General features: G+C 38.5%; 1 protein-coding gene across 16 annotated transcripts in view; it reads left to right on the top strand.

Moving 5' to 3' along the window:
* The first annotated feature begins 7,792 nt into the window (after positions 1-7,792).
* KCNC2 (potassium voltage-gated channel subfamily C member 2) overlaps positions 7,793-24,837 on the top strand; it is a 198,732-nt gene continuing 181,687 nt past the window's right edge. For 3 of the 16 annotated variants that reach the window (XM_023257250.2, XM_023257251.2, XR_006600872.1), the window contains exons 1-2: positions 8,647-9,103; positions 10,231-10,912. In XM_023257250.2, the coding sequence (XP_023113018.1) occupies positions 10,250-10,912 (663 nt within the window). In that variant the 5' untranslated portion in view covers positions 8,647-9,103; positions 10,231-10,249. Of the gene's footprint in view, positions 8,324-8,636; positions 9,104-9,352; positions 9,672-10,230; positions 10,913-24,837 lie in introns of those variants that run through there. The other 13 variants (XM_023257254.2, XM_045062074.1, XM_023257257.2 and 10 more) reach the window with 11 other exon arrangements.

Raw genomic sequence — 24,837 nt, 5'->3', positions numbered from 1 at the left:
ACTGAAAAATATTTCACTAAGTTAATTTAGAAATTAAGAGGACATTGATCTATAAACCCCCTAATACCCATCCAAAACCTTTTAGCTTTGCAAACTTATTGGATATCACGGGTTTTGTAATTATCCAAGGAAATACCACCTTTAGAATTCTTAAGAAAAGGAAGCAGAGACGAAAGCATTAGAATTACATTGTGAATGAATGAGATTGAAACCTCTGGAATCCAATAAAATAAGAATCCAATACCTAAAATTCTAGTTATAGGAACTTGGAGTCATAAAGAACAATTTCTTCCACATTGCCCGCAATATTCAACAAAATTCAACACAAATATTATTGAAAAAGACAATTTTTGTGGGCAACACACCTTGTTTCAATATTACTCCAATAACTAGGAGCTTGATTTCAGGCAATTAGAGTAACTTCTCTCTATGTGCATGCCCTTATCTATAAAATGCAAATAATCATAGTACATATACTAAAGCACTGTTGTGAGAATTAAATGGAAGAATACAGGGAAATCATTTAGCACAGAACCTGGAAGATGGTAGGTACAAATAATGATAACCAGGATCACCAGTTGCAGTATAATCTCCACTGCAATTATTTTATCATCATCACCATCTTCTTCATTATTATCGTCATTGAGCATTGGAAGCCAGACACTAAATTGGACATTGGGGGATAAAACTATGGCCAAAACAGACTTGATTCCAATTCTTATGGTCTAGAATGGGAGAAAAACAGTTGAACAAGTGATTATAATTCTGGTTTTTTAGTGTTCTGATGGTGGAAATAAAGAGCGCTATGTGCACACACAGAATACTGAGTGCATACAGTACCATGTATCCTAGTGCATCAAGGAAACCCTTGAGAAAGTAATCATGTTTAAACTGAGATTTGAAGGTTGAGTAGCAGTTAACATGTGAGGAGGGCTCAGAGGGTTCCAGAAAACAAACAAAACAAAACAAAACAACAAAAACAGCATGTGGGAATGTCCCCAGCCAGTTTAAGGAAGAGAAAACATTGGGAAGAAAAGCCCCAGGTGAGATGAACAGGGACATTTGAAGGAATTTGGATTCACTGTAAGTGCAAGAGATAGCCATTGAGAGGTAATCAATCAAAACAACACGGACATCTTAAATATCTTTATTCTCCGGAAGACCATTTGGACTGCAGCATGCAGAATAGATTTTGTGACATCATACTGACGACAGGGAGCTCTGTTACAGAGCTGTGGATACCTTGCAGGGTAAGAGACGTTGACTGCTTGGACAATTAAGAATGGAAGAAGGTGAACAGACTTGAAAGATGCTTAGGAGAAGGAACTTTCTGAACTTGGTAACAGAGTTGACTTTGGATATGAGATAGAAAAAGGAGTGAGTCACAAATGTTTTGCAAATGTTTAGCTTGTGCATATTGTTGTCACTCAAAGATTTCAGGAAGAGTTGGAGAAGGCTCAATTGGGGATTGAAGTGGTGGGTGATGAGCTTAGTTCTAGACATTCTGTTTGCTCTGCCTTTGGAACAGTTAGAGTCTTCACATGCGCTGTTTAACTTGCTTCTACTACCCAATATATACATTTGGTCTTTGCCTAAAAGGGGTTAAAACAACCTATTGAAATGATTAGTAGTAAAAGCAGGGAGTATTGTGTTTAGGATTAGGGAGGAATGTGTATTGTGAGTTTTCCTTTGGCTTACATTTCATTAATAAATTGTATCACCCATCAGAGTAATGAAATGAAATCAACCAATGCTGCTCTTAAATCAATTTAGCTAAATGTTCAAATTTAATTCTGGCAATAAAAGGGTTCAAGACACTCAGAGAATACTGGATTTTTAAAAAAGATTATGTATTTAAATATAGCATTGAAATAGACGTTTTCTCCTAACAGAAATTCAAAAAGTGTTTTATATCTCTTGAAAACAATTAATTGTGTGTTTTGGTGTGTGGTTTAACATTTTAAGAGGTTGATTTTATCAAGGTAATCCATATTGTAGTTTTATATTATTTTTTTATTTCTGTCCCCCCAATTGCATGATATTCTGTGCCATCCCATAGTTCTATTTCTTTGAGGAGTAAATAAAAATAAAATTGAAAAGTAGGTTTCTGTGGTCTGGTTAAAGGAGATGAATTTCAATAATGTTTTCCTCTGTCTGTATCCTCTTTAGAACTGCTCCTTTGCCCTGACTGTTATTTTTACTTCCCTCAATTCCGTTTGAAACCTGCATACAGTAGCTTTTCAGAAGCCTGCTCTTCTACCTGTCTAGATGTTTTCCTAATAATGAAGCTAAACTGGTGTGCCTATACCGGCTTTAGTTTTATTGCTAGTCTCTTTCAGCTTAATTTATTTCCTGGGGAGATCAACCTGATTATTTCCAATCTTTCACAGTACAATATTTGTGACTCCTGGTTTCCATTCTTCTCCTTTTGTATCAAAGAAATACAAACAGAGTCCTCTTCAAATATCTACTGTTTTGATTATGTTTTTATCATACACTGTTTATTTAACAGAAGGAGGAGATACCGCTCTGCGATCTTTTGATAATGAGTTTTCAATTCACTAAACAATTGGTATCTTTCAAGTTTATTTATTTTTTTGGTCATGTCTAAATTCTATTTCCTATTCAAATCATGGTTCTACATATATTCAAATCATGGCTCTGCCATTTACTCTCTGGGACACAGCCATTGGAATTAAACACCTGTGGGTTTGAATGTTACCAGCTGTCTCTTATTAGCTGTGTGATATTGGGCAAGTTATTGTAAAATTTCAGAGTCTTAGTCTCATTAGTATAATTCTGGTAAAATCAGAGGCTGAGGATCAAATGAGTTATATCTAAAACTGTTGGCATTTTTTGTGCTTGGGTACTTAAGAAAGTTTTGACTATTGCAATTACTAATAATTCTTTTTCCCGAATCACTCTAACAATCTCTTGCCTGATATGAAGAACATGAGTATTTCAACACTTGCTTGTTAAACTTACTGTAATGAATAATAAAATAATATGTATCTATAGCTTATCTTTTAATAAATGTTAGCTCTCTTCCTGTCCCATCCCTCCTTGATATATTCTGCAGATGCAATGTTCAGCTAATGTCTTGTCATATTTTTTATAAACATTCACTTCAATATAGCTTCCCATGGACATTTCCTGAAGCATAGAATGCTTTTAAAAAACATAGATTTCCAATTGCAGAAATTGGTGCAGAACAAATGAACTGAATCAGAATCTCAGGGTGGAGACTTTTGCATTTTAAAAAGCTTCTCAGGGGAGTCTGATGCACTTCAAAGCATAGAGCTCTCCTAAGGCTGGGGAGTTACAAAGAAAATTTAGAGAGTGAATCTATAAATGTATATAATGTTGTAGAGTAAGTCATACAAGTATGAAATAATTAGCAATAGAAGGCAGGAAAGTACTAAAAATACAGATTATAAAATTTTAATGAAATGTCTTATCTAGCATCCGTGACCTATTGAGGAATAGGAACATTAGAAAGTAAAGTGCACTTTATTGATATCTGCCAAAAATTTAACACTTAGTGGTAGAGCAGTCATCCTAGGAAAAAACTACTGCATCTTACCCCCTATGTAAGTTACAATGACTTCAAGTAGTGTGGTGTGAATAATGGGCTGCTCCATTTACTAAGGTTATCTATCTATACCTATCTATCTATCTATCTATCTATCTATCTATCTATCTATCTATCTATCTATTATCATTTATCTGTCCATCTACCTATCTATCATTTATCTATCTAACCTATCATTATCATCTATCTATTATCATAATCTATTAAAATTAATGGCTGGTGAAGAGGACTATGGCCCAGAATTTTTTGCAACAAGAAGGCTATTTTCAACTCTTGCTTTTAATGTTCATCAGTCAACATCATCCTATATTCGTGGAAAATTTTTCCCTTCCTTCAATGTAAAATGCCTTTTCTCAGCACTCTTGCACATTAATTTTCTAAGTATACAGTAAGCTCAAATTGGCTAACTGTCTATGTTGTTATGCTGGTTATTTATGCAAAGATTCTGGCTCTTGACAAGCAATGCAAAAATATATAAATATTTCTTGCAAATCAAATGACCAAATTGTAAAATTAGTAATCCATGAATTCTTCAAATGTACATCCATCTTATCATAATTGTCACAAATAACTATTCTGGATATTTAAAAAAAATTGTGTGTTGCATAAAATAGGTCATTAAAAGGTGGTCTATATATATTTTTTTGTTTATTTATTTATTTTGCGAGAAAGAGCAAAAGAAGGGGAGGGACAGAGAGAAAGGGAGACAAAGAATCCCAAGCAGGTTCCATGCTGTCAGCACAGAGCCTGACCTGGGGCTTGAACTCACGAACTATGAGATCATGACTGGAGCCAAAATCAAGAGTCAGATGCTTAACTGACTGAGCCTCCCAGGCACTCCAGTACATATATTTTTAAGTTAAAATAATTTGAGGAGGATGCAGACTTACTGCAAAAATTCTAGCATTTTGGTTTCATTACATCTCTATGGAATTATCTGGTATTTGAGCTAATTTTGACCTCGGTACAAAGCAGGATGGTACAACATATAGGGGTTAGGGTTGCCGTCAGAGAATTTGGTTATTGTCCTGCTTCTGTCAGTCATTAACTATGTTGTTTGGTGTGAAATTTCTTTATTTGGCAATAAAAGTTACTATACATAGATGCCTAAAATGTGCAACTTTCTTAAGTATTTATTGGCCTTATATAATTTAATCCTCATATTAACTATAGTGTCATCCTCCCCATTCTATAGAAGAACAAATTGAGGTTCAAGGAGCTGTGCGATTTTATCTAGTGAGTAACACTCAGAAGATGAACTCCATTTTACCTGCCTCCATGGCTTGTGGAATTAACCACTGCGAAATACTGCCTCCCAAAAATGTATGAAATGAGGAAAATATATATCGTATATTGATTTTCTTTTAGAATTCACAATATATGATATAAATGTTATTGTTAAGAGGGCAGGTAAGTAAGCTCATATATATATATTTTTTTACTTTTCAGATAAAAGGAGCTTAGAGGAGGATGAATCAGTTTGGTAAATAAACAATGCCAAAACCTAATAGCCTAGCAACAGTGTTTTTGAAGCTCATAAGTTTGTGGGTCAGTGCCTTTGGGCTAAGTTCAGCTGGACAGTTCTTCTGGACACATGCATAAGAGCAAGGCAGTTCTGCTTCTAGGAATTAGCTGTGAATCATCTAGGGGCAGAGATAAGGAGTTTTAGCTGTCGAGGGCATTTTATTTCTCTTAGGTATTCGTTTCTTTTAAATCCTTCCTCTATTATATCTTCTGACTTGTTTCCTAATGGTGGTTCTCTTTGTATCAAAGGGGTGTGCTTGCGTGCTCACGTGTGTGTGTGTGTGTGTGTGTGTGTGTGTGTGTGTGTGAGAGAGAGAGAGAGAGAGAGAGACAGAGAGAGACAGAGAGAGACAGAGAGAGACAGAGACAGAGAGAGAGACTGGTATTTATGCCTCTCATCATCAAGCAGGCCAGCTAAGGTTTATTCTCATAGCACTAGGGTCAGGTTCCAAAAAAGAGAGAGGGCAGAAGTATGCAAGACCTTTTGAAACCAAGGCTTTAAACTGGTACATCACTCCCACTTCATTCTGTTGGCCAAGGCAAGCTACAAAGCCAGTACAGATTCAGGGGCTGGAGAAACAGACTTGATGGGAGCAGATGCAAAGCCACATTACAAGGGGGCATATCTACAGGGCGGGGTGGGAAATTGTGGCCGTTTCTTAATCTGCAGAGGCATTTTGCTCATGAATATATTGCTTTTTGAAGGTGACTAATATTTTTAAAATTCTTACAGTGAACTTTATAAGAGTTAATTTGTTCAAGAGTTAAACTTTTATAAGTATGTCATTGTGACAGTCACAGTGTGGCTTAATGAGATCAAGCCACATTTTTGGTGGTGATGCAGTGCTCAGTTTCCATAGCCTTCTGTGATGCTGACTCAAGGATATAAAGAAAGCAGCATTTCAGTTGCTTCTCCGCCAGGGGTAATGTCCATATGGTCTTTTAAATCCTTGCTCCACACAGACCAACAAAGGAAACCACAACTGTTTTTTCCACCTCAGTTTTCCATTGCCATCTTTCAAAGATTTGCTTTCTTTTCACTTTTATCTGTCTTTTACAGAAGCATCAGGGAGTTAGTTAGCTGGAGGGGTTTTCTGTTCTCTCCTGTCTTACATAATAAAGATTGAATATTTGTTTTAGGATCTTCGCCTCTTATATTGACCAGAAAAAAAAAATAAAAGAGACTGTATTTCATTCACTGCTTTTTCTATCAATTCTTCATTGATATGCATATCTCATCCTTTTATCTTTCCGTATTTCTTATTTTCAAACTTATCTGAACTGTTCTTGAATTTCACATCTAATCCTTTATGAATCACAAGAAAAGTGTGAATTCTTCTAAAAGATGATCCTCTTGTCAATGTGATTATTTCTAGATAGCTTACATAAACTTAGACTCAAATTGATTCATTAGACCTTTGTTTTCTCATTTCCCCTCCACGATTCCTTTGCATCATCCCCCCCCCCCCCACTTTCCTTTGGTTTCTCTATAGATCCCTCAAAATACAAGTTTAATATTATCAAGCTGAAGGTTTTCATTATTGATTTCTGCCATCTATATGAGTTACTTTCTGGAAGTCTTGTAATTTAATGTGAATATTTCCTCCATTTTAATTAGAAGGAGTAATTTATGTAAAACATTTTGCACATAGTAAGATCTCAGTAAATGTTATCTATTATTATAAATGCTTCTGCTACTACACTTACTATTGCTAATTTATTTTAAAGCAAACCATATGCCTTTTTCTCCCTATTGAATTTACATTAAACTATATAAGGAACCATCTAGACAATATGAGAACACATGTTATAATTAGAATATAATTTTTCTTTGGAAATTTCCTGGCAACTGAAATTTACTATCACTGTTATTTTAAGAAATGCCTCAATCATTGATAATTGTGCTAAACTACAATCACTTCTTCAGCATTTAAGCTTTATACTTTTGAGTGTGAGTGTGTGTTAGTAAAGCAAATTTAAGTTGTCACAAGGCTGGGTCCATATAGCTATTCCTTAGGTTAATATTACTACACTTTTACTGTCATACTGTTAGTAAATTTCTTACAAATGTATCCATGCCATATTTTCTTATATTAGTTTAGACATTGATGACCTTTCAGACTTCTTTTAATTCTTTACTTTGTTTATTCATCTACTATCATAAAAGATAGGTGTTTTCTTAAGGAACTATTTATATTTAACTTCCTATCTTGCAGTCCTGTATATTGTGAAAACTTTTTTATTAGTAACTCGTAACTCTTATACTTTCCAAATCACAGTGTCAATATCAGTATCTGTTTTTTGAGAGAGACTTCCTCCTACGTACAACCCAGTGTTTTACCTACTCCATGGCCTTCAATACTTTTAAGCTATACCTGTGGAATAGAGTCTCTCTCTCTCAATATACACACCGACACAGAAACACACACTCTGGTGGTATGAACTGATATCTGTTGAATTGTATCCCAGCACTATCCCTTCAGAAAGAAAGAAAGAAAGAAAGAAAGAAAGAAAGAAAGAAAGAAAGAAAGAAAGAAAGAGAAAGAAAGAAGGAAAGAAAGAAAAAGGGAAAGAAAGAAAGATAGATGTTGGAGTCCTAGTTTCCAGTACTTGAGAATGTGATCTTATTTTAGAGATAGGTCTTTAATGATGAAGCCATTAAGGTGGGCCCAATTGCATTATGACAAGTGTTATTATATACAAGGGATATTTGGACAGACTCAGACTTGCATAAAAGGGAGAATGATGTGGAGAGACACAGGGATAAGATGGCCATCTGCAAACCAAAGAGAGAGGCCTGGAATAAGTCCAATCCTCAGAGCCCTCAGAAAGAACCAACCTAGGCCACACCTTAATTTCTACCTTCTACCTCCAGCGCTTGTAATATTTCTACTGTTTAAACAGTCCAGTTTGTGGTACTTTGTTATGGCAGCCCTAGCAAACTATACAAGGCCCAATAAAATTTGAGAGAGGAATTGAGCAATTAGATAATTCCTTTGGTACTTGGATATCTGTAGCTCGCCTCTGTAGCTTCTGATAGAGAACCCTGAATTTTCACTTGCTAGAGCATTATGTTCCTGGAATAAACTTTTTAAACTTGTTTTGTTTTATGTAACCATGATGTGGTGACTGGAGACCTACATTTGACTGGAAAGAGCAAGCCAGAGCCATGTGTAAGACTCGAGAAACAAGACTCACTTGTCACCTGTAAGTAGACCTCTCTCTCCTCTCAGCTGTCATTAAGGAAAAAAAAAAAATGGAATTGGTCTTAGAGATGCTCTGTCACTTGTTGGGAGGGGTGGGGCAGTGGGAAGAGAAAGGGTGTGGAGCGTGGGGTGTAAATAAGGCAGGCAGAAGCTCCAGAGAGGGTGGGGATAGAGCTTCACGGAGGAAAAATATATGAACCTGGTTGGTACAAGAGAGCTTCCCCAGACCCACCCACCCACCCACCCTTTCCCGAGCTCTGTGCTCTGGCGCTGGTGGTTGACGGCGAGTGGTGCGGAAGGGACCGCTCTGGCGGCGGCTGCTTGCGGGGGAGAAACAAAACCTGCAGGTCCAGGTCGGAGCCGGGGGACTTCCCCAGCAAGTGGGCGAGCTCTCCCGACCTGCGGTCAGCTCCGCCGCGGCCACGGCCAGCCGCGGTGCCCACTCCCGGCGGGGTCGCGGAGCGCCGGCTGGACCCGCCCCGAGCTCCATGGTTTGCCCAGCCCTGCGCGATGGTGACTCTGGGCGCCGAGGCTGGCGCGGGGCGAGCCCGCAGCTCGCAGAATGAAGGCGGGGAGCGCGGCCGGCGGCCGGCGGGGGCTGGCTCCGCGACCCCAGCGCCCGGAGGAGCGGCCCAACCACCTGAACCCGGAAAACGCCAACAAGTAGTTTCTCGTTGGAGCAGGGCTGCTCGGCTGGGTGTCAGGACTCAGTCCGGCTGCCCGGAGAAGCTCGTCCACTCGGAAACCAAAGCAGAACCACTTTTCTGTCGGTCTCGTTAAGGTATCTGGGGGCGGGAGGGGAAGGGGGTGATCTGCCGGGAAGGGCATGCTGACCCTGCAGGCAGGCATCCCCCCACATTCCGCAATAGGAATGTGGAGGTGAAGCCCTGGGGAGTGGTGGCTGGGAGACTGGAAACCGGGACGCTGTCAGCTCAGGGATCCAGGGGGTGTGCCTCCAGCGGCTTTTCCCAGGGCCTCGCCCCTCCTAGAAAGCAAGCCCCCACCCTCCATCCCCCAGGCGTTTGTTTTTCTTGGGAAGGGGGGATGGGGTGGGATGCGTTGATCACTCGTATTCTCAAAAAATGTATCCTAGTTAGTGGTTTCCTTTCCCAAGTAATAATAATATTAACAACAACAACAACAACAATAATGTGAAAAGGAAATTGGATCAGGAAATTAGTCACAGGTCTCCTTGGTGAAAGGCAACAGCAGGGAGATTTTTTGTGCTTTGACTTCTGCGTTCAGTCTTTGTGCCTGGTCCGTGAGGGAGAGTGGAGGTGAACCGGGAACAGGGCACGCAAAGGGTGCCCTGAGTGCCGGGGCGCTGCGAGCCGTCCAGAGTCCCGAGGGTACACGCGCAGTGGGGGGCTCCCCGCCCCGTCCGGGGGCTCTCACCCAGCACCACCAAGTTGTCTCCGTGGAGGAAACTCGTTGCCTAAGAGAACTGCCTCCAGGCCAGGGGGGGCGCAGAGAGGGTCTAGGAAAGCGGAAGAGAGGGGCCAGGGCAGGGGGAGAGAAAGGGGGCAAGGGAGGAGGGGTCTGGAGAGAGAGGAGGGGTGGGGGTTAGGACCTAGGAGCCGGTTATTTGTGAGAGAGGAGGGAAGTGAAGGGTGAAAAGACGAAGTAGGAGAGATCAGAGCAAGGGGAGAAAGGTGGGAGGCCAGGAAGAAGGTGTCCTGGAAGGTCAGGGAAGCTTAGACCACCTCAGTTTTCTGGAAGCCCGGGGAACGTGTGCTGCTAGAGGCGGGGACAGAGCTGAGCGCGCGTTTCCTCCTGGGAGGGTCCTTTGCCCCTCGCCCGTCTCCAGCCCTGCCTCCTGGGACTCGCGCTGGGAGTGGGGGTGGGGGTCACGGCGCGGCTCTGACGGCCGAGATCTTTAACTTGGCGCTGTGTTCGCCTCCCCCCCAGTCATGTCTGAGCCACAGAGATGGGCAAGATCGAGAACAACGAGAGGGTGATCCTCAATGTCGGGGGCACCCGACACGAGACCTACCGCAGCACCCTCAAGACCCTGCCTGGGACGCGCCTGGCCCTGCTCGCCGCCTCCGAGCCCCCGGGCGACTGCCTGACGGCGGCGGGCGACAAGCTGCAGCCGTCGCCCCCTTCGCTGTCGCCGCCGCCGCGACCGCCCCCACTGTCTCCCGGGCCGGGCGGCTGCTTTGAGGGCGGCGCGGGCAACTGCAGCCCCCGCGGCGGCGGCCGCGAGTTCTTCTTCGACCGGCACCCGGGCGTCTTTGCCTACGTGCTCAACTACTACCGCACCGGCAAGCTGCACTGCCCCGCCGACGTGTGCGGGCCGCTCTTCGAGGAGGAGCTGGCCTTCTGGGGCATCGACGAGACGGACGTGGAGCCCTGCTGCTGGATGACCTACCGGCAGCACCGCGACGCCGAGGAGGCGCTCGACATCTTCGAGACCCCCGACCTCATCGGCGGCGACCCCGGCGACGACGAAGACCTGGCGGCCAAGAGGCTGGGCATCGAGGACGCCGCGGGCCTGGGGGGCCCCGACGGCAAGTCTGGCCGCTGGAGGAGGCTGCAGCCCCGCATGTGGGCCCTTTTCGAGGACCCCTACTCGTCCAGAGCCGCCAGGGTAAGGCCAGAACCGCCCCCTTCCCTCTGCTCCAGCTCCTTCCCAACTCTCGGTTCTCTTCCACCAAGGGCCTCTGGGGTGCGGGAGGGGGTGGGAGGTAGAAGGGAACCTGGGCTCCCTAAGGATGAGATTAGCAGCCCGTCTGGTGCAAGGTAAACTCCGGGACCCTGGCCGCCATCCTCCCCGCCCCCTCCATCCTCCACCTGTCCTCAACTCAAACAGATTTACTCTAGCAGATGGGAACTGAAGGGCAAAGGTCGACCTCTCGGTGCAAGTCTGTCCGGAACCTTGTCCTGAAACGGGTGTCGCGCTTCACCTTGAGGGTTTTGTTTTGTTTTGTTTTGTTTTTCCTGACTCTTTTGTTCCAACTTTTTCGTTAGTTTGGCTGTTTCTTTAGGCCTTCTGGTCATCACGATTTGACATTTTCAGTAAGGAAGGCCTGACACTCCACATCTGACCCACTCAGAGCAGTGGCTCCAATTAGGGATCTAATCTGAAGACAGAGAAGGGAAAATGGAATATACCTGTGTGGCTGGGTGGGGAGAGGGTGGGCCAGCGGGGTCACTTTGTGAAGAGACTCTCCTGAGTGCTATTTGGGCCTGTCTCCTTCCAAGGGGGAAGAAAGCTGAATTGTTTGTCCCAGTGAGTTGAGCAGGGACCCCACCTGCACGTTGAAATTGGGAGCTGGTCGTTTTCCCCTTGGGCTGTATCTGTGTTTCTTACAGGTTGACTCTGAATTGGTCACTTGGTGATGCTAGGTTAGTCCGATGGTCTAAATCTGGGTAATTTAGATTGTGGCAAACTTTATTTTACTCTTCCGATTGTGAGTCCATCCTCAATTTTTTTCTTTTCAGTTTCTAGCTTGAATGACAGTTTAAATTTAGTCCTTGAGACTCCCAATTAATTTTTCAGAATCCCATGAAGGGACTATAAAAGTAACCAATACTGGTTTCTCCAGTTTAAAGGGAATAAAAGAAATATAAATAACCAAAAAATTATACAGTATGTGAATGTTTTTTAATTATACATGAGCACAGAGTACTGTATTTAGTTAAATCTTTGCAACTGCATGTGTCTGGTTTGCTTCTGACACTGGGAAAAAATACCCCCAAGGCAGCTTCACTATGGCTCCATCCTCATTATTGTCTTTTTCTGTATGTCAGAAGTCTCTGCATCTGAGATATTGTGCAGCTGTCTATCTGATAACTTGTCAGAAGATGTGCCTCTGATACCACTGTAGAAGTCTGAGGATATGTTTTGTTTTCAGTTTGAAATAGAATATGAATGAGACAATTTTAAGCATTGCTCCTCTGTTGGATCTGGCATTTAAATGCATACATAAATTTTAGTGTTTGAATATGGAATTAATAACTTCAACTCTGAGCTCTTCCTGTTAAGACCATTCTATAAATTCAACAAGAGTTGGATTTCAAAACAAAAACAAAAACAAGTGCATATTTACTTAAATTAAATCAAAGACTCATGACCATTACATCTGTGGTTGGGTTTTTTGTTGTTGTTTTTTTGTTTTTTTGTTTTTTATTCCAGCTGAGTGCCACAGTACTCTTTCCACTTGGTGGCTAAAAAGATAATCTGAATTTGTTTTCAGGCTCATCATGTGGTTTTTTTTTTCCCCAGATTGCACGCTATAAAAAAAGACAGAATGTTTTGTTATCTTTCCTCATGATAATATAATAGATTTCATTGTGGCCTAGATTACCTAGCAAAAACTTTAAGATGGTGTTTCATTTTTATTATTGCTATGGAAATTGATTTTATTGATTATTGATCAAAGGGTAGACTATTAACTTGAAAATAGTTTTAAAAAAATGTTCCTAAGATTTCATTTTAACAGTAGTAGGGTTTGACATGTAGCCATTTTAGGTGAGGAAAGAACACAGATGTATTAGAGATTAACACAAGGTCAAAGAGCCATTAGAAGTAGAATCAGGTGAGAATCATAGATCTGGAAAGTTTCCTTGAGGTCACTTCATGAAGACCCTTTATTTTATAGATGAGGAAAATGAAGACTGGAGATGCTAAGTGATGGCCAAGGTCATACAGCAAGTTAATCGCAGATCCAAAATTATGCTGGAGGTCTCATGACGTCTTCCCCAGGCCCTTTTTACCATAACCACTGATTATAACTGACTGGTTTATGAAATCTGCAGATCATGTTGCTCTTGAGATTTAATGCAGGATAAGACGCTTACTAGAATTCTAACTTTGAAAGGTCATCTATGACCTTCGGTAGAGGTCTTTGGTAGAGGTTTTACCCTGTACCACCCACCATTAGAGTCAAAATACAGGATTTGAATTAACTTCTTGAACCTGTTTGAACTTCGCATTTTTACTGACCATTTGATATGTGATGTTTTGCTATCTTTCAGATTGGCTAACATTTGTGGGGCTTGTCTTCAGGGAAATCCCTTTTCAAGTTATTGGGGGTTGCCTAAAAAGAGTAATCAGAAGTCACCATTTTACTGAAATGTGATTTAATATTTTTATATGAACATTTTTAGTTCAGATGATGGCCTGACTTAATGTTATCTGACTAGTTTGATAAATAATATTACATTGGGAGGTCAACAGGATGAAATTAATATTTTGCATGGACATGATTCTAGGAGACATAAGTCAATTATCAAGTGGATTGCTTCAGCTGTGGTCTTACTTCCACAAGTCTCATTCTTAGTAGAAGTTAAGTATTTAACTTTTATAAACCCTCTTTACTTTTTTTGCATTAGTTCATCTTTTATTGATATACTTGAGATGAACAATTTTAACTGGCTGAATTCCTATTTCAATTTGTTATACCTGTCATCAATGTCCCTATCTTTTCCCAATATTGAGGAGATTGGCTCAATTATATAACAGATATGTTTTATTTCTAACTTTTATGAACTAAAGTGCCAGAATGAAACCACAGTGCTAGGAACTGGATAGATAATTAGCTGAATTTTGTAACATTGTATTCTTGCTTTTTGTTTTGGTTGGCATTTCTCCCTCCTCTATTGCTTTAAATTTATGATGTAAATACATATTCAAAAGGTCAAAATTGTTCAGGTTAACTTGGTAAAAAAGTTTATATTTTATACTTAAATGAATTTGTAAGAATAGTATTCCAAATAGAAATTTATAAGAAATCAAATATAAGTGGTCATGGAAACCTGTTCTGAAAAAAAATGAGATCAGGAAATAAAAGGAGAAATTATTCTGTTGATGCCATTGGGTGAAATTTACAAATAGCAAAAATCAAGGATGCATAGATGTATTTGTGAAAATGTTTTGCATTGTATATTTCCCAATTTAATATCTAAGTTTAAGAGAAATGAAGGTTGTATGTGCTTTCTTCTGAAAACATTATATCGTAGGTAAGTGGACAGGTACCAGGCCGAAATTCTTTGATTGAACTTCTGGATTTTTTAGAAGTGAAAAAAAAATAAGATAAGGTCAACATACCAGAATCAAAATATTTTAAGTAATTTGTTCCCAATATTAAGGAGCTGAAAGCAGTTATGTTTCTCCTCGCTCTTCCTCGGTCACTTGTTTATCTTTGGTTAGGTGATAGGGCATTTTGTTTTTCTTTTACCTGTAAAGAGCATAGAAAGAATAACTGCCGTGGAACCACATTTAAGATGTTGGCTTTTTGGTCTTTGGGTCCAGATCATTTTATGTGTGTTCTCCAGCCTTTATCATTATGTGCAGATCATCCTGAATCATCCATGGGCTATGATAGGGAATCAATCATTTGTTAGATTTTGAAAATACTCATTTTATTAGTAATTTTAAATTAGTTTATTTCCACAGAATTATTAAAATATACTCCTTGAAACTATTAAAATTTAAATTTCAATATGTAGAATTGGATTCAGAATTGTACATATTTAATTTACTTTTTGTGGATTATTTTTTTCTCTTCCTCAAACCACAGATAAAATAGGAAAGAAGTGATCTAAATAACTGTGTGCCAGATTTGAGTGTAACGCTTAAGTTAAAAAATTATAATAAGGAATGGACTATTTGAGTCACATATTAAGATTAAAAAAAAAAGTATTAATATTTCTTTTGTAAGTATTGCTGAAGTTTAAAGTATTATTGGCCAAATATAGCTTGTTCATAAAAAATTATTGTCAATTATTAGAATTTTTAGAATATTTAATTAGTGAGTATTGGTTATGCAGCCACTCAACTATGTCAGTTATCAGAATACATGGAGAAGATATAGTCTTTTGCCCTCAATAAGCTCACCACTCTATTTATAATAAAACATTTTCTAAAAACATTATTAAATTAAGAAATGCAAAAAAAATTCCAGGGATATTATAGATAAATTTTCTTCAAAAAAAAATGGAAATATTGCCTGACACATTCAGGAAGACATTCTATTTAGAAATGGTGGTGTTAAGGTATTGTTAGTCTTTATTTTATGATGAAAGTGTTATCTTGGTTTTTCTGTTTTTACAATAATTTATAGGCTCTGTCTTTGTAATATTGTTGGGCAATGTGATGAAGGCTGTACTTATACAAAACAACCAAATTATTTAGGGTCCTCATCTCCTTTCCATTTTAATTAAAAGTCAGGGCCAACTATATGACAATACTAATCCAAACTTCAGACCCCTGAAAAAAATGTGCTGTAATGTTTGGTGTTTTTGCATTTGCCCATATAAACATGTAAGTGTCCTTTGACTGTTTCCAGGCCGCTAACTGTAGAGCTCACAAAGTAATTAACTTTATACTTCTATTCTGAATATTGGATAGGTTCAGAGAGTAACTAATTCAATATATCATTAAAACAATCGAATAAGTTCTTCCTTCTTGAAATCATTGTTGCACTATATGCTAACTCACCTGGATGTGAATTAAAAAAAAAAAGAATCAAGTAAGTTCAATAGAAAATTATATATTCAGTTGTGTATTTGATCACAAACTAGGTGATTTAATTCACTGCTGAGTATTAGGCATGCCAAAGGTGAATGTAGTTGGAAAGATTAGGTATGACTTTATTCTGTGATATTTTGCTAAAAGCTCATTTGTAGACTTGAGTTGACAAAACTAATGCAAGTCAAAGAAATTCTTCTCTATTGAGAGCCTTATTTTCAAAGCAGCTGAACACAAGGAATGTGTAGCCTTATATAGAAACATGCAGGTCAACCTTTCCCATTTGACAATGTATATCATTATCATTTATTTTTACTACTACAAAAAATGAACTCTCAGGCCTCATATTTTTTGAACTTCCGAGTCATATCCTTTTATTATGGCAACCTTTAAAAACATGTCTAAATGAAATAGTAAAGGGCACTAAAGGACTGATGAAAGAGAGGCACAGATCTCCAGAAGGAAATATGTAGCGGCAACGTAGTGTAAACAATAACCATCAATATATTATACAAACTTAATCCACTTCTTTTTGAAATATGAAGGACTCTTTTTCAGTATGAAGGACATAATTTCAGACTCTTTTTCAAAAAGCAATCTCTCTCATATAAATATATATGAATAGATAGCACTGCTTTTACTTATAGGTTGAAGGGTGGTCATTAATTTTAATATCATATAGTCAATGTTTTCACAGAAAGTGACTAAACTGTGGGTATTTAGGTGGAGGAGAGAGCAGGAGGAGAGAATATATGGAAGCAGTATTGGAAAACTGCCTGGGTGGGATATATGAGACCCACACACTAAACTAGATTTCACAACCAGTGGTGTGACCTTGGAGAATTTACTTCATCTTCTTGAGTCTTGCTTTCCTTTGACTTATTCTGGAAAAAAGAAAATGACACATTGGGCTAGCTAGTGTCCAAACTTCTTTCCAGCTTTTAGATTTTGAGGTTTGGAGGAAAGATAAGGTACTGATTGCTAAAAACCCTGGGGAGAGGGCGGGGGAGAAACAAAATGTCTGCCCTCATTGTGATTGTACTCTAAGGACCATTACACTAATGAGGTAAACCAGTATTGATTTTTTTCTTGTTTGTTTTTTTCACACTTATAACTTTCTGCCCTTTTTTTTCCCTACAGCTGTTGGGTAGCTGCTGCTCTGGTTACCATAGAAACAGGTTAGCTCCTAGCTTCCTGTTCCCATTGAAAACAGCTTTCCCTCAACCACATATTGATCTCAGGAAATCATTTTGCTGTGGCTCAGTCATGAAACCCATAAAGATGATTGGCTCCGTCATTTCCTAAATCTGAGATTCAGTGCAGGTGTATATCCATCCACCACAAGGATAACTGATTAGATAATCTCCGTTTTATTTCCATTTGAAAAGTGTCTTGTCAAAGATACCATCCTTTTCCCTTTCCTGTATCTTATACAGAAGGAAAAGTCTTATTCACTTGAGGATTTACAGATATGCCTAACACACATTTAAGTGTTTACAAAATAATGTCAAATTATTGAGTTCTAATATCTTTCATAACTCCTTTTATTAGAATAAACATAGAGAATAGAATGCTGTCTAACATACTTAAAATAAACTTATATTTTAATGTACCCATTAATGAAGAATATTTAAAGGTAAATATATATGTATTATATAGTGTTCTATATTTCTCTTTTGGGAAAATAGTTTTTCTATTTCAAGATATACATGTTTACATAAAAAGAGGATACATTCATTGTCGTTAACATAGATGCGTACTCAGGGCATAGGTTTATAAAATTTTTATATGTTTAAGCAATGAAAGAATTTTGTAGGAATATGGCTTGAAGTTTTGATTTGAGAATATTAGTGTGTGTGTGTGTGTGTGCATGTGTGTATGTATTATACATACATATATCCAAAATATATGCTTTTTAAGTGAGATTGATTACTGTTATATACGACAGACTTCTGGTGTTCATTAGACATAGAATCGGAAGGACACTGGTGATCATTTGGCACAATTGCCTCAATTCGTGGAAGAGGCAGCTCACTTGTTCATAGCTATGGCTAGCTTGTGACAGTAGCAAGGCTAGAATTTAGACCTTCTGACTTATCCCATTCAATCTCAGTTGCTTAGTCTGCACTGTGTTTAACATTAGATGTGCAATCTTTAGCTCTTAGGAAGCAGCAAGCATGTTAAGAATAGCATGGGTAGGGTCTGCCCTTTCCCTATTCTGTTGCTTAGTCATAGCGGGGAAATTGTTACTGTTTTATGTATTCACTTTATTTCCAGACTCCCCTCCAGGTACAGCCTTCCATTGCTGCCTTCTCTACCAGTTCTACATCTTACTGCTCTACTACCTTTAAGGCCTCAAAACTAACCTGCTTATGCATTTACCTCCTATTATTTCCCTTTATCCCATTGTGTGTGTGTGCCTTTTATAATATGTTTCTCTACTCTTACTTGATTTATTGCCTTGGGAATCTATCAGTGTGAACCTAGTTCACTCTGTTAGTAATGGTTAATGTATTTTATAGAGCATTGTGTTCTCACATGTAATCAACCAGATTATAGTGGTTTTACACAAGATAACGGGTGAGTCAGTGGAGTGAAAGGTTTGGAGCTCTTGTTAAGATCTGCAAATGAGATTGGATGTTGTTGTCAGGTCAGTAAATACAGGGCAGAAAAACTTTTCCTTTAGCCTTTCTTCAGCGGACAGTTTGTCAAAGGTGGTGCTTACCAGACTGTGATGAAATGTAAAACAGCATTAAAATTTGGGGGTGTTTGAGAGAATGAATTTTACAGGAACCAAAACAGAAGAAGTTGGGCCAAAGCGTCGCTGGTGGTATTGGGAAAAAGACACTCTAAATAATTTATGCAGTCACTTGACTGACCTTTTCCTTTGAAAGTTCATAATACTAAGGACATCTTTGTAATCTGACATTTCCTTAGCGTTCCATGTATCAAGAAAATTCTATGTAGACACCTCAATAATGTCTTCTTTACTTTCTGTTTGAAGACCCTGGTGATTTGCTATCAGATCCTAGAGTTTTGCTATTCTTTACGTATCTTACAACATTGCTGACATCTTTGAAAATTGAAGCAAAGGTCAATATAGCCTTTCTTGGCTGGTGTTCTGTGATTTCGCCTCAGCAATGGAAGGTGTTCTCTTGTTTGAGATGTCTCTATGGAGAGCTCCAGAGATGAAAATAAGCCACCTTTTGGTCTTACTTTACACCAATACTTTGTCCAGAATTGTTAAGTTGTTCACTAAATGATAAAATACAAATACATTTTTAAAATAGTGATTATAAGTAATTTTGTCGATATATCCAAATAATATTGTTAATTCTAAATTTAAGACAACATGTTTAAGCAAAAACTGTTTGAACCAGAATAAAGTTATTTGTTGAGTGGTTGGTCAGATTGGGTTCAATGAAAACAGAAATTATTCAGAATTTATGTAAAATTTGTGTCTGTGTTTACAAATTATACAACAGAAATTCAAATATAGGGTTGCTTAATTTGATATTTTTATGTTTATTGATTTACGGTAAAATGCTATTTGCTAAAAGTGAATATTGTGTAATAATTGTATTGGAAACAATAACAAAGTAATCATAGCAAGAATAAACTTCCTTACTATTATAGTTTGATTTATCATCTGAATTGCCTTGCTTCTCTCTTGAGGTAAGCAATGAGAAGGCCATTATGAAGGTTTCTAAAATATCTTTAATAAAATTTGTCTTTCATATAAATTGAGTAGGAAGTGGAGAGAATAGAGCCTTAGCTGGCCCTTTTTTTGTGCAAACAGAATGTAAGCTGCAAGTATTTTTTTTAAGCTATTGGAATTTTATGATTAGGCCTGGTGAACCTATCACTGTCGTATAGAAGTTGAAGGACTATTATATCTTTATCATGATTGAGAAATATTTTGAGCTTATGCTTAATTTCCGGGTTCATAAGGTGTTGATGGTGCTTTGATATTTAGAGTACACTGCCAGAGGTATAAAATTCAAGAAAGTTAATGAAATCAAGCATATTTTAATTCACTAATAGTCTTCAACGACATTCAAAATTGATTAGTTTCAATGCAAAAACAGGGTTGTTTAACTGAGTGACTGAGTGTGCTGTTCAATTTAATTTGTAATGTGCAGTCTGAGTTCTTTAGTTTTTTTTTTTCTTTTTTACTGTACTGAGTATTGGTTTTCAAAATCTGTTCATTCTTCTATTTATTTATCAATCGTTGATTTAATTCATCTGACTTCTCTATCTTAGATAGTTTCTTGGTAACATTATTTCTGAGTAGTTGACTTTCAGTTCAGCGTTTGGTTTCTTTACCAACAACCTTTTGTGTTTCCTCTCCCTTAGCTTGTATTGATTGGCTTATGAAATAACGTGTTGTCATCGGGTGTTATTACATTTCTCTCTAGCTAAACAAACTGGACAAGAACCAAGCACCAAAGACAAAAGCTTTAACATGCTTTCGAATCTCTTAGCTGACAATTATTGAGCTTCAACTATTGGGCAGGACTAGTTTGTACTGAGTAAGCAAGAAGGGCTAAAGTTTGACATTTCCTTTTAAGACACTTGTATTCTGTTGAAAAAGAAGACTTGTACATCCATAGTTACGATACAATACATTAAACGCCACAATAGAGACATTAGTATAGTATGAACACACAGACTGAGGAGGGACCCACTTTACAGAGGAGATGACATTTTAGTTAACTTCCAAAAGATAAGTGTTTTCCAGCAATCAAGAGGAAGGTCAACTGAGTAGTGTGCAAACATGGAGGAATGCCATGCCATGGTACTAGAAAGACCAGAGAGCCAGAGAAGAGGCTTGAGAGGTAAGAAAGATTGAAACTGGAAGTGAAAGGATCTGGAAGTGAAAGGCTTAGAAAGGAGATTTCCTGATAAGGTGTGAGATACCCAGTCCAGGACAAGACTGAACACTATTATTTGGAAAACACAGTGTATTCCAGAACAGTGGTTCTGAATCTTAGATGTGCCTAGAAATAATGTAAGATGATGACTGAATTTTGTTCCTTGGGTTTCACTCCAGAGATTCAAATTCAGTAGTCAGATTTGGATAAGATTCAGATCAAGTGAGCATCTTTGGGGCTGCAGTTGGCTCCTAGCCCAGTACGTGCCAGTACTTTGATGTGACCGTTGCAAGAGCAAATGCAATTTAACAGTGAATTAGGACAATAATCATGCTTAGACCATTATTTCCCAAAGTGCATTTTATAGATCTGCAGTTCTCCAGGATATTAACAAGGGTTGTTCCTCAAAAGAGTTCCATTGACAGATGAATTTGGAAGCCAGTGTAAAACAAATTTCACTAGATTTTTATTTTTTAATTGTATTAATTATTATTATTGTTATTATTATTTTATTACAGATCTTTTTAAGGTCAAAGAGTTGAAAGACGGGCTCTCTGACATTTGGTTTTGAGGTGGGAGTGAATTAATGCTAAGGGCTAGACTCAGTTGGCTGAGTTTGAATCCTGACTCCACCATTTGCTTGCTGTGTAACTTTCATAAATTTGCTTCTCTAACCCTTTTACTTTTCATCTAGACTGGAAATAATAGTATCTGACTTAAAGGATTGTTATGAAAGTAGACTGAGTATATTCATGTTAAGAATCCTTTGGGCACCTGGGTAGTTCAGTTGGTTGAGATCTGACTTCGGCTCAGTTCATGATCTCATAGTTCGTGAATTCGAGCCCAGCATCAGGCTCTCTGCTGTCAGCTGGAGCCCACTTCAGATCCTCTGTCCCCCTCTCTTTCTGCACCTACCCCGCTCACACTCTGTCTCAAAAAAAAAAAAAAACAACATAAAAAAAAAAGAATTCAGCATAGTGCCTGTTTCCGTAAATGTCAGTTCTATCAACATCATCATCATCATTATCATCATCATCATCATCTATTATGGTGTGGTTGCAATAGCACAATTTGAGGAAGCTTTCTGGAATTTAGAAAGTTCATGAAAATATAAGTTGTTTGTTCCTGAGATTTCTCATGTGGATACTGGATAACTGTCTGGGAAATTGTAGGTACTCAATTTTATCCCCCAAGAATAAGTAGTGATTAATTAGGACAATATCTAACATGTATGTATTATATGCCAGGCATTTTGCAACTGGCAAGGTGAAGGCATATTTCCTGCCTTTAAGAAGTTTGTGGTCTCCTGGAAGAGAACAACAAAAGGGAAGTGACAGTGCAATGACATGAGATCTCCAGGAGAAGCAGGCGTAGCGTATTTTGGAAGTTAACATAGTCTTGGTAAGGTTGGAAAAAACCTCCTGGAGGAAATGTCTCTCTTGGTACCAGAGGATGGAGAGGAGGTAGCTGGACTTTTCAGATGGAGAGAAAGCCTGCACGAAATTCTAAAAGGGAAAGAAGGCATGGTCTGTGCAAGATACTGTAAGTAACTCAGGACAGCTGCAGCACTGTGTAAGGGATTGCGAGATGTAGCAGGAGACAGAAGCTGAGATTGGATCAAAATTTTGGTAAGCTCTGTTGAGAGGGTCTGGTCTTCCTCTGGTGGTAATGGGGGAGCTCTTGAAGAATTTTTAATGGAGCAATGGCATACAGATTTGTAATTGGGAATATCCTTCTGAAACCTTTGTACCTGAAGAGGGGATTGGGCTGGTGCCGAGGAGTGCAAATTTGTCAGGAGGACTGTAGTTTAGCATGTTATTGCAGTAGTAATCCAGGTAAGAAATACTGGTGACATGAATTAAGACAGTGGCCAGACGGATGAAGTAAAATGAACGTAGTTAAAGTGGAATTGTTGATTGATTAGGTGCAGTGAATGAGGCAGAGAGAGAAATCAAGAATGTCTTTCTAGTTTTTGTCGCACAGTGAGACAAGCAAAACCTTCTGACTTTTTTCTAATCCAAGATTCTGTGATTACATGATTTAAGAGTCTGGTTTATCAGTAGTTCTTCTTTCAAGGGATTTAACACTATAATATTTTATATTATGTTTTGTAAGTTTTATTTTATATTTCAATACCAATTACCCAATTATAGACAGCCATTTCATGGATTTTATGGTTGTGAAATTAGATGCAAGTATGTCCCTTAAAATTTTTGGTTACAATAATTCCCCACCATAAAAAGGTGGTGAGGACTAAGAAGTCCTCTTTAGAAGAAATGTTAGCTTTGCATTGTTATTATTTTGGTTTGAGGCCCAAGAAAATATTAACTTTTGCATAATTTCTAAGTTGACTATCTAATGTAGACTCCAAAGCTAGAAGCTTACACTGAACTGAGGATCCAAAAAATTCTAATGAGATTCTGTGGCTCTAAATACTCCTTAGAAACTTACTTCAAATAAATATTTCCTTTAGAAAAAAGTCCAGGAAGGAGCAATTGTAGTGAGGAAGCAAAACAAAATGAAAGCAAGGAAGAAGATGGTGACCTCAGGTCCAAGGCAGAGTAATTCCTTCTAAAGCATAAATATACCATGCCATTTTCTTGTTTAAAATCCCTTTATGGCTGGCATATTGAGGTATACTCTGTTTTGCCTGACTCTTCAGAATCTGTCCACTATCTATGTTTCTAATAATAACTCTCATAATCCACCAGTAAAATACTGACTGAAGTCAGACCACATGTTTTGCCATTTCTGAATTTCAGGTATGTGTTCACGTTGCTCTGCATTTGCATACAGTTTTCTACTGCTTGGAATACTTTCTCCTCCTGGCTGTAATAGGTTTACTCAATCATCTTTTAGTATCCTGTGTAATTATCAAGTCTTACTTGACACCTTCTAAACTCTCTCAAAAGTAGTTAGTTTCTTCCTGAATGTCCATATCACTTTCAAACGCAGTGTTATAGCGCTTAACTGACTAGATTATTTTCCCAAAGCTACGGTAGCAAATTACTACAAGCTTGATGTCTTGAAGCAACAGAAATTTATTCTCTCACAGTTCTGGAGGGTAGAAATCTGAAATTCAGGTTTCAGCAGGATTGGTTTCTTCTGGAGATTCTGAGGGAAATACTGTTCCATGGCTCTCTCCTAGCTTCTGGTGGTTGCTGGTAATTTGGGGGTTCCTAGGCTTGTAGATGCATCACTCCAATCTCGTTTCTGTTTTCACATGCTGGTCTTCCCTTTGCATTTCTGTGTTTCATTTAGTTCTTATAAAGATGCCAATTATTGTATTATAGCCCATAATAATCCAATATTACCACATCTTAGCTTAGCTAATTATCTCTACAAAGATGGTATTTCAAAATAAGGTCATGTTTTGCGGTTTGAGGTGCACATGAATTTTGGGGAGATACTGTTCAAACTGGTACATGAACTTCACTATTTTGACAACACATTTGTTTTGTTCAATACATCTTTTATTTTCTGATTTCTCCTTTTCCATATCAGTGTGCTCTCATTTAATAGATACAATATATAGAATATCTTTATGAATCTTTCTGAAGATACTAGTTAGTTTTTTAAAGTTCTTTTACATTTCTGGTATTAACTCTGATTCTTCTATGGATATTTTTTTCTATTATTTCATCTCTTTTCTTTTTTATGCCACTGATTTTCTTCGCATATCTTTCCCTTTGAAAGAGGGTAGGGGTTGATTATAGTGTTATGTGGGTGTATAGGCAGGATCAGGTAGAAACCTAGGATTCCCTTCAGAGTGGGTGGGCAAACTAGGAACCCTCTCAAGGTCTAAGAAAGGATGCTCTATTTGGAGACAGGACTTTACTGTATTTCAGTTAATGTGGAGTGACCTTTCCTTCTGTTTTTCTCCATGCACTTTGAGGAAATCTGAGGCATTTAGAAATTTGCTTCACTTTCCTCTATCAAATCAACACACCTAATCAGGATCTGTCTTCCCCTCAGTTGATTCTCGACTTAATTTAGAGAGCTATTCTTGTGGACTATATTTTGAGGGAAAAATCTGTAGTCAGCCACTAAAGGAAGTGGGGGACCTCCAGGTTGCTCCACAGCCAGTTTCTTGTCCTAGTACCTCTTGCCTTTGAGTTTGGGTTTCCTCTGGATTTCCTTGTCAAGGATTGGACCAATCCCAGGAAA

This window comes from Felis catus, chromosome B4, assembly GCF_018350175.1.
Source record: "Felis catus isolate Fca126 chromosome B4, F.catus_Fca126_mat1.0, whole genome shotgun sequence".
In the NCBI taxonomy this organism is placed as follows: Eukaryota; Metazoa; Chordata; class Mammalia; order Carnivora; family Felidae; genus Felis; species Felis catus.
Note: the sequence above shows the minus strand (reverse complement) of the source record. Positions and strands in the feature narration are given on the sequence as shown.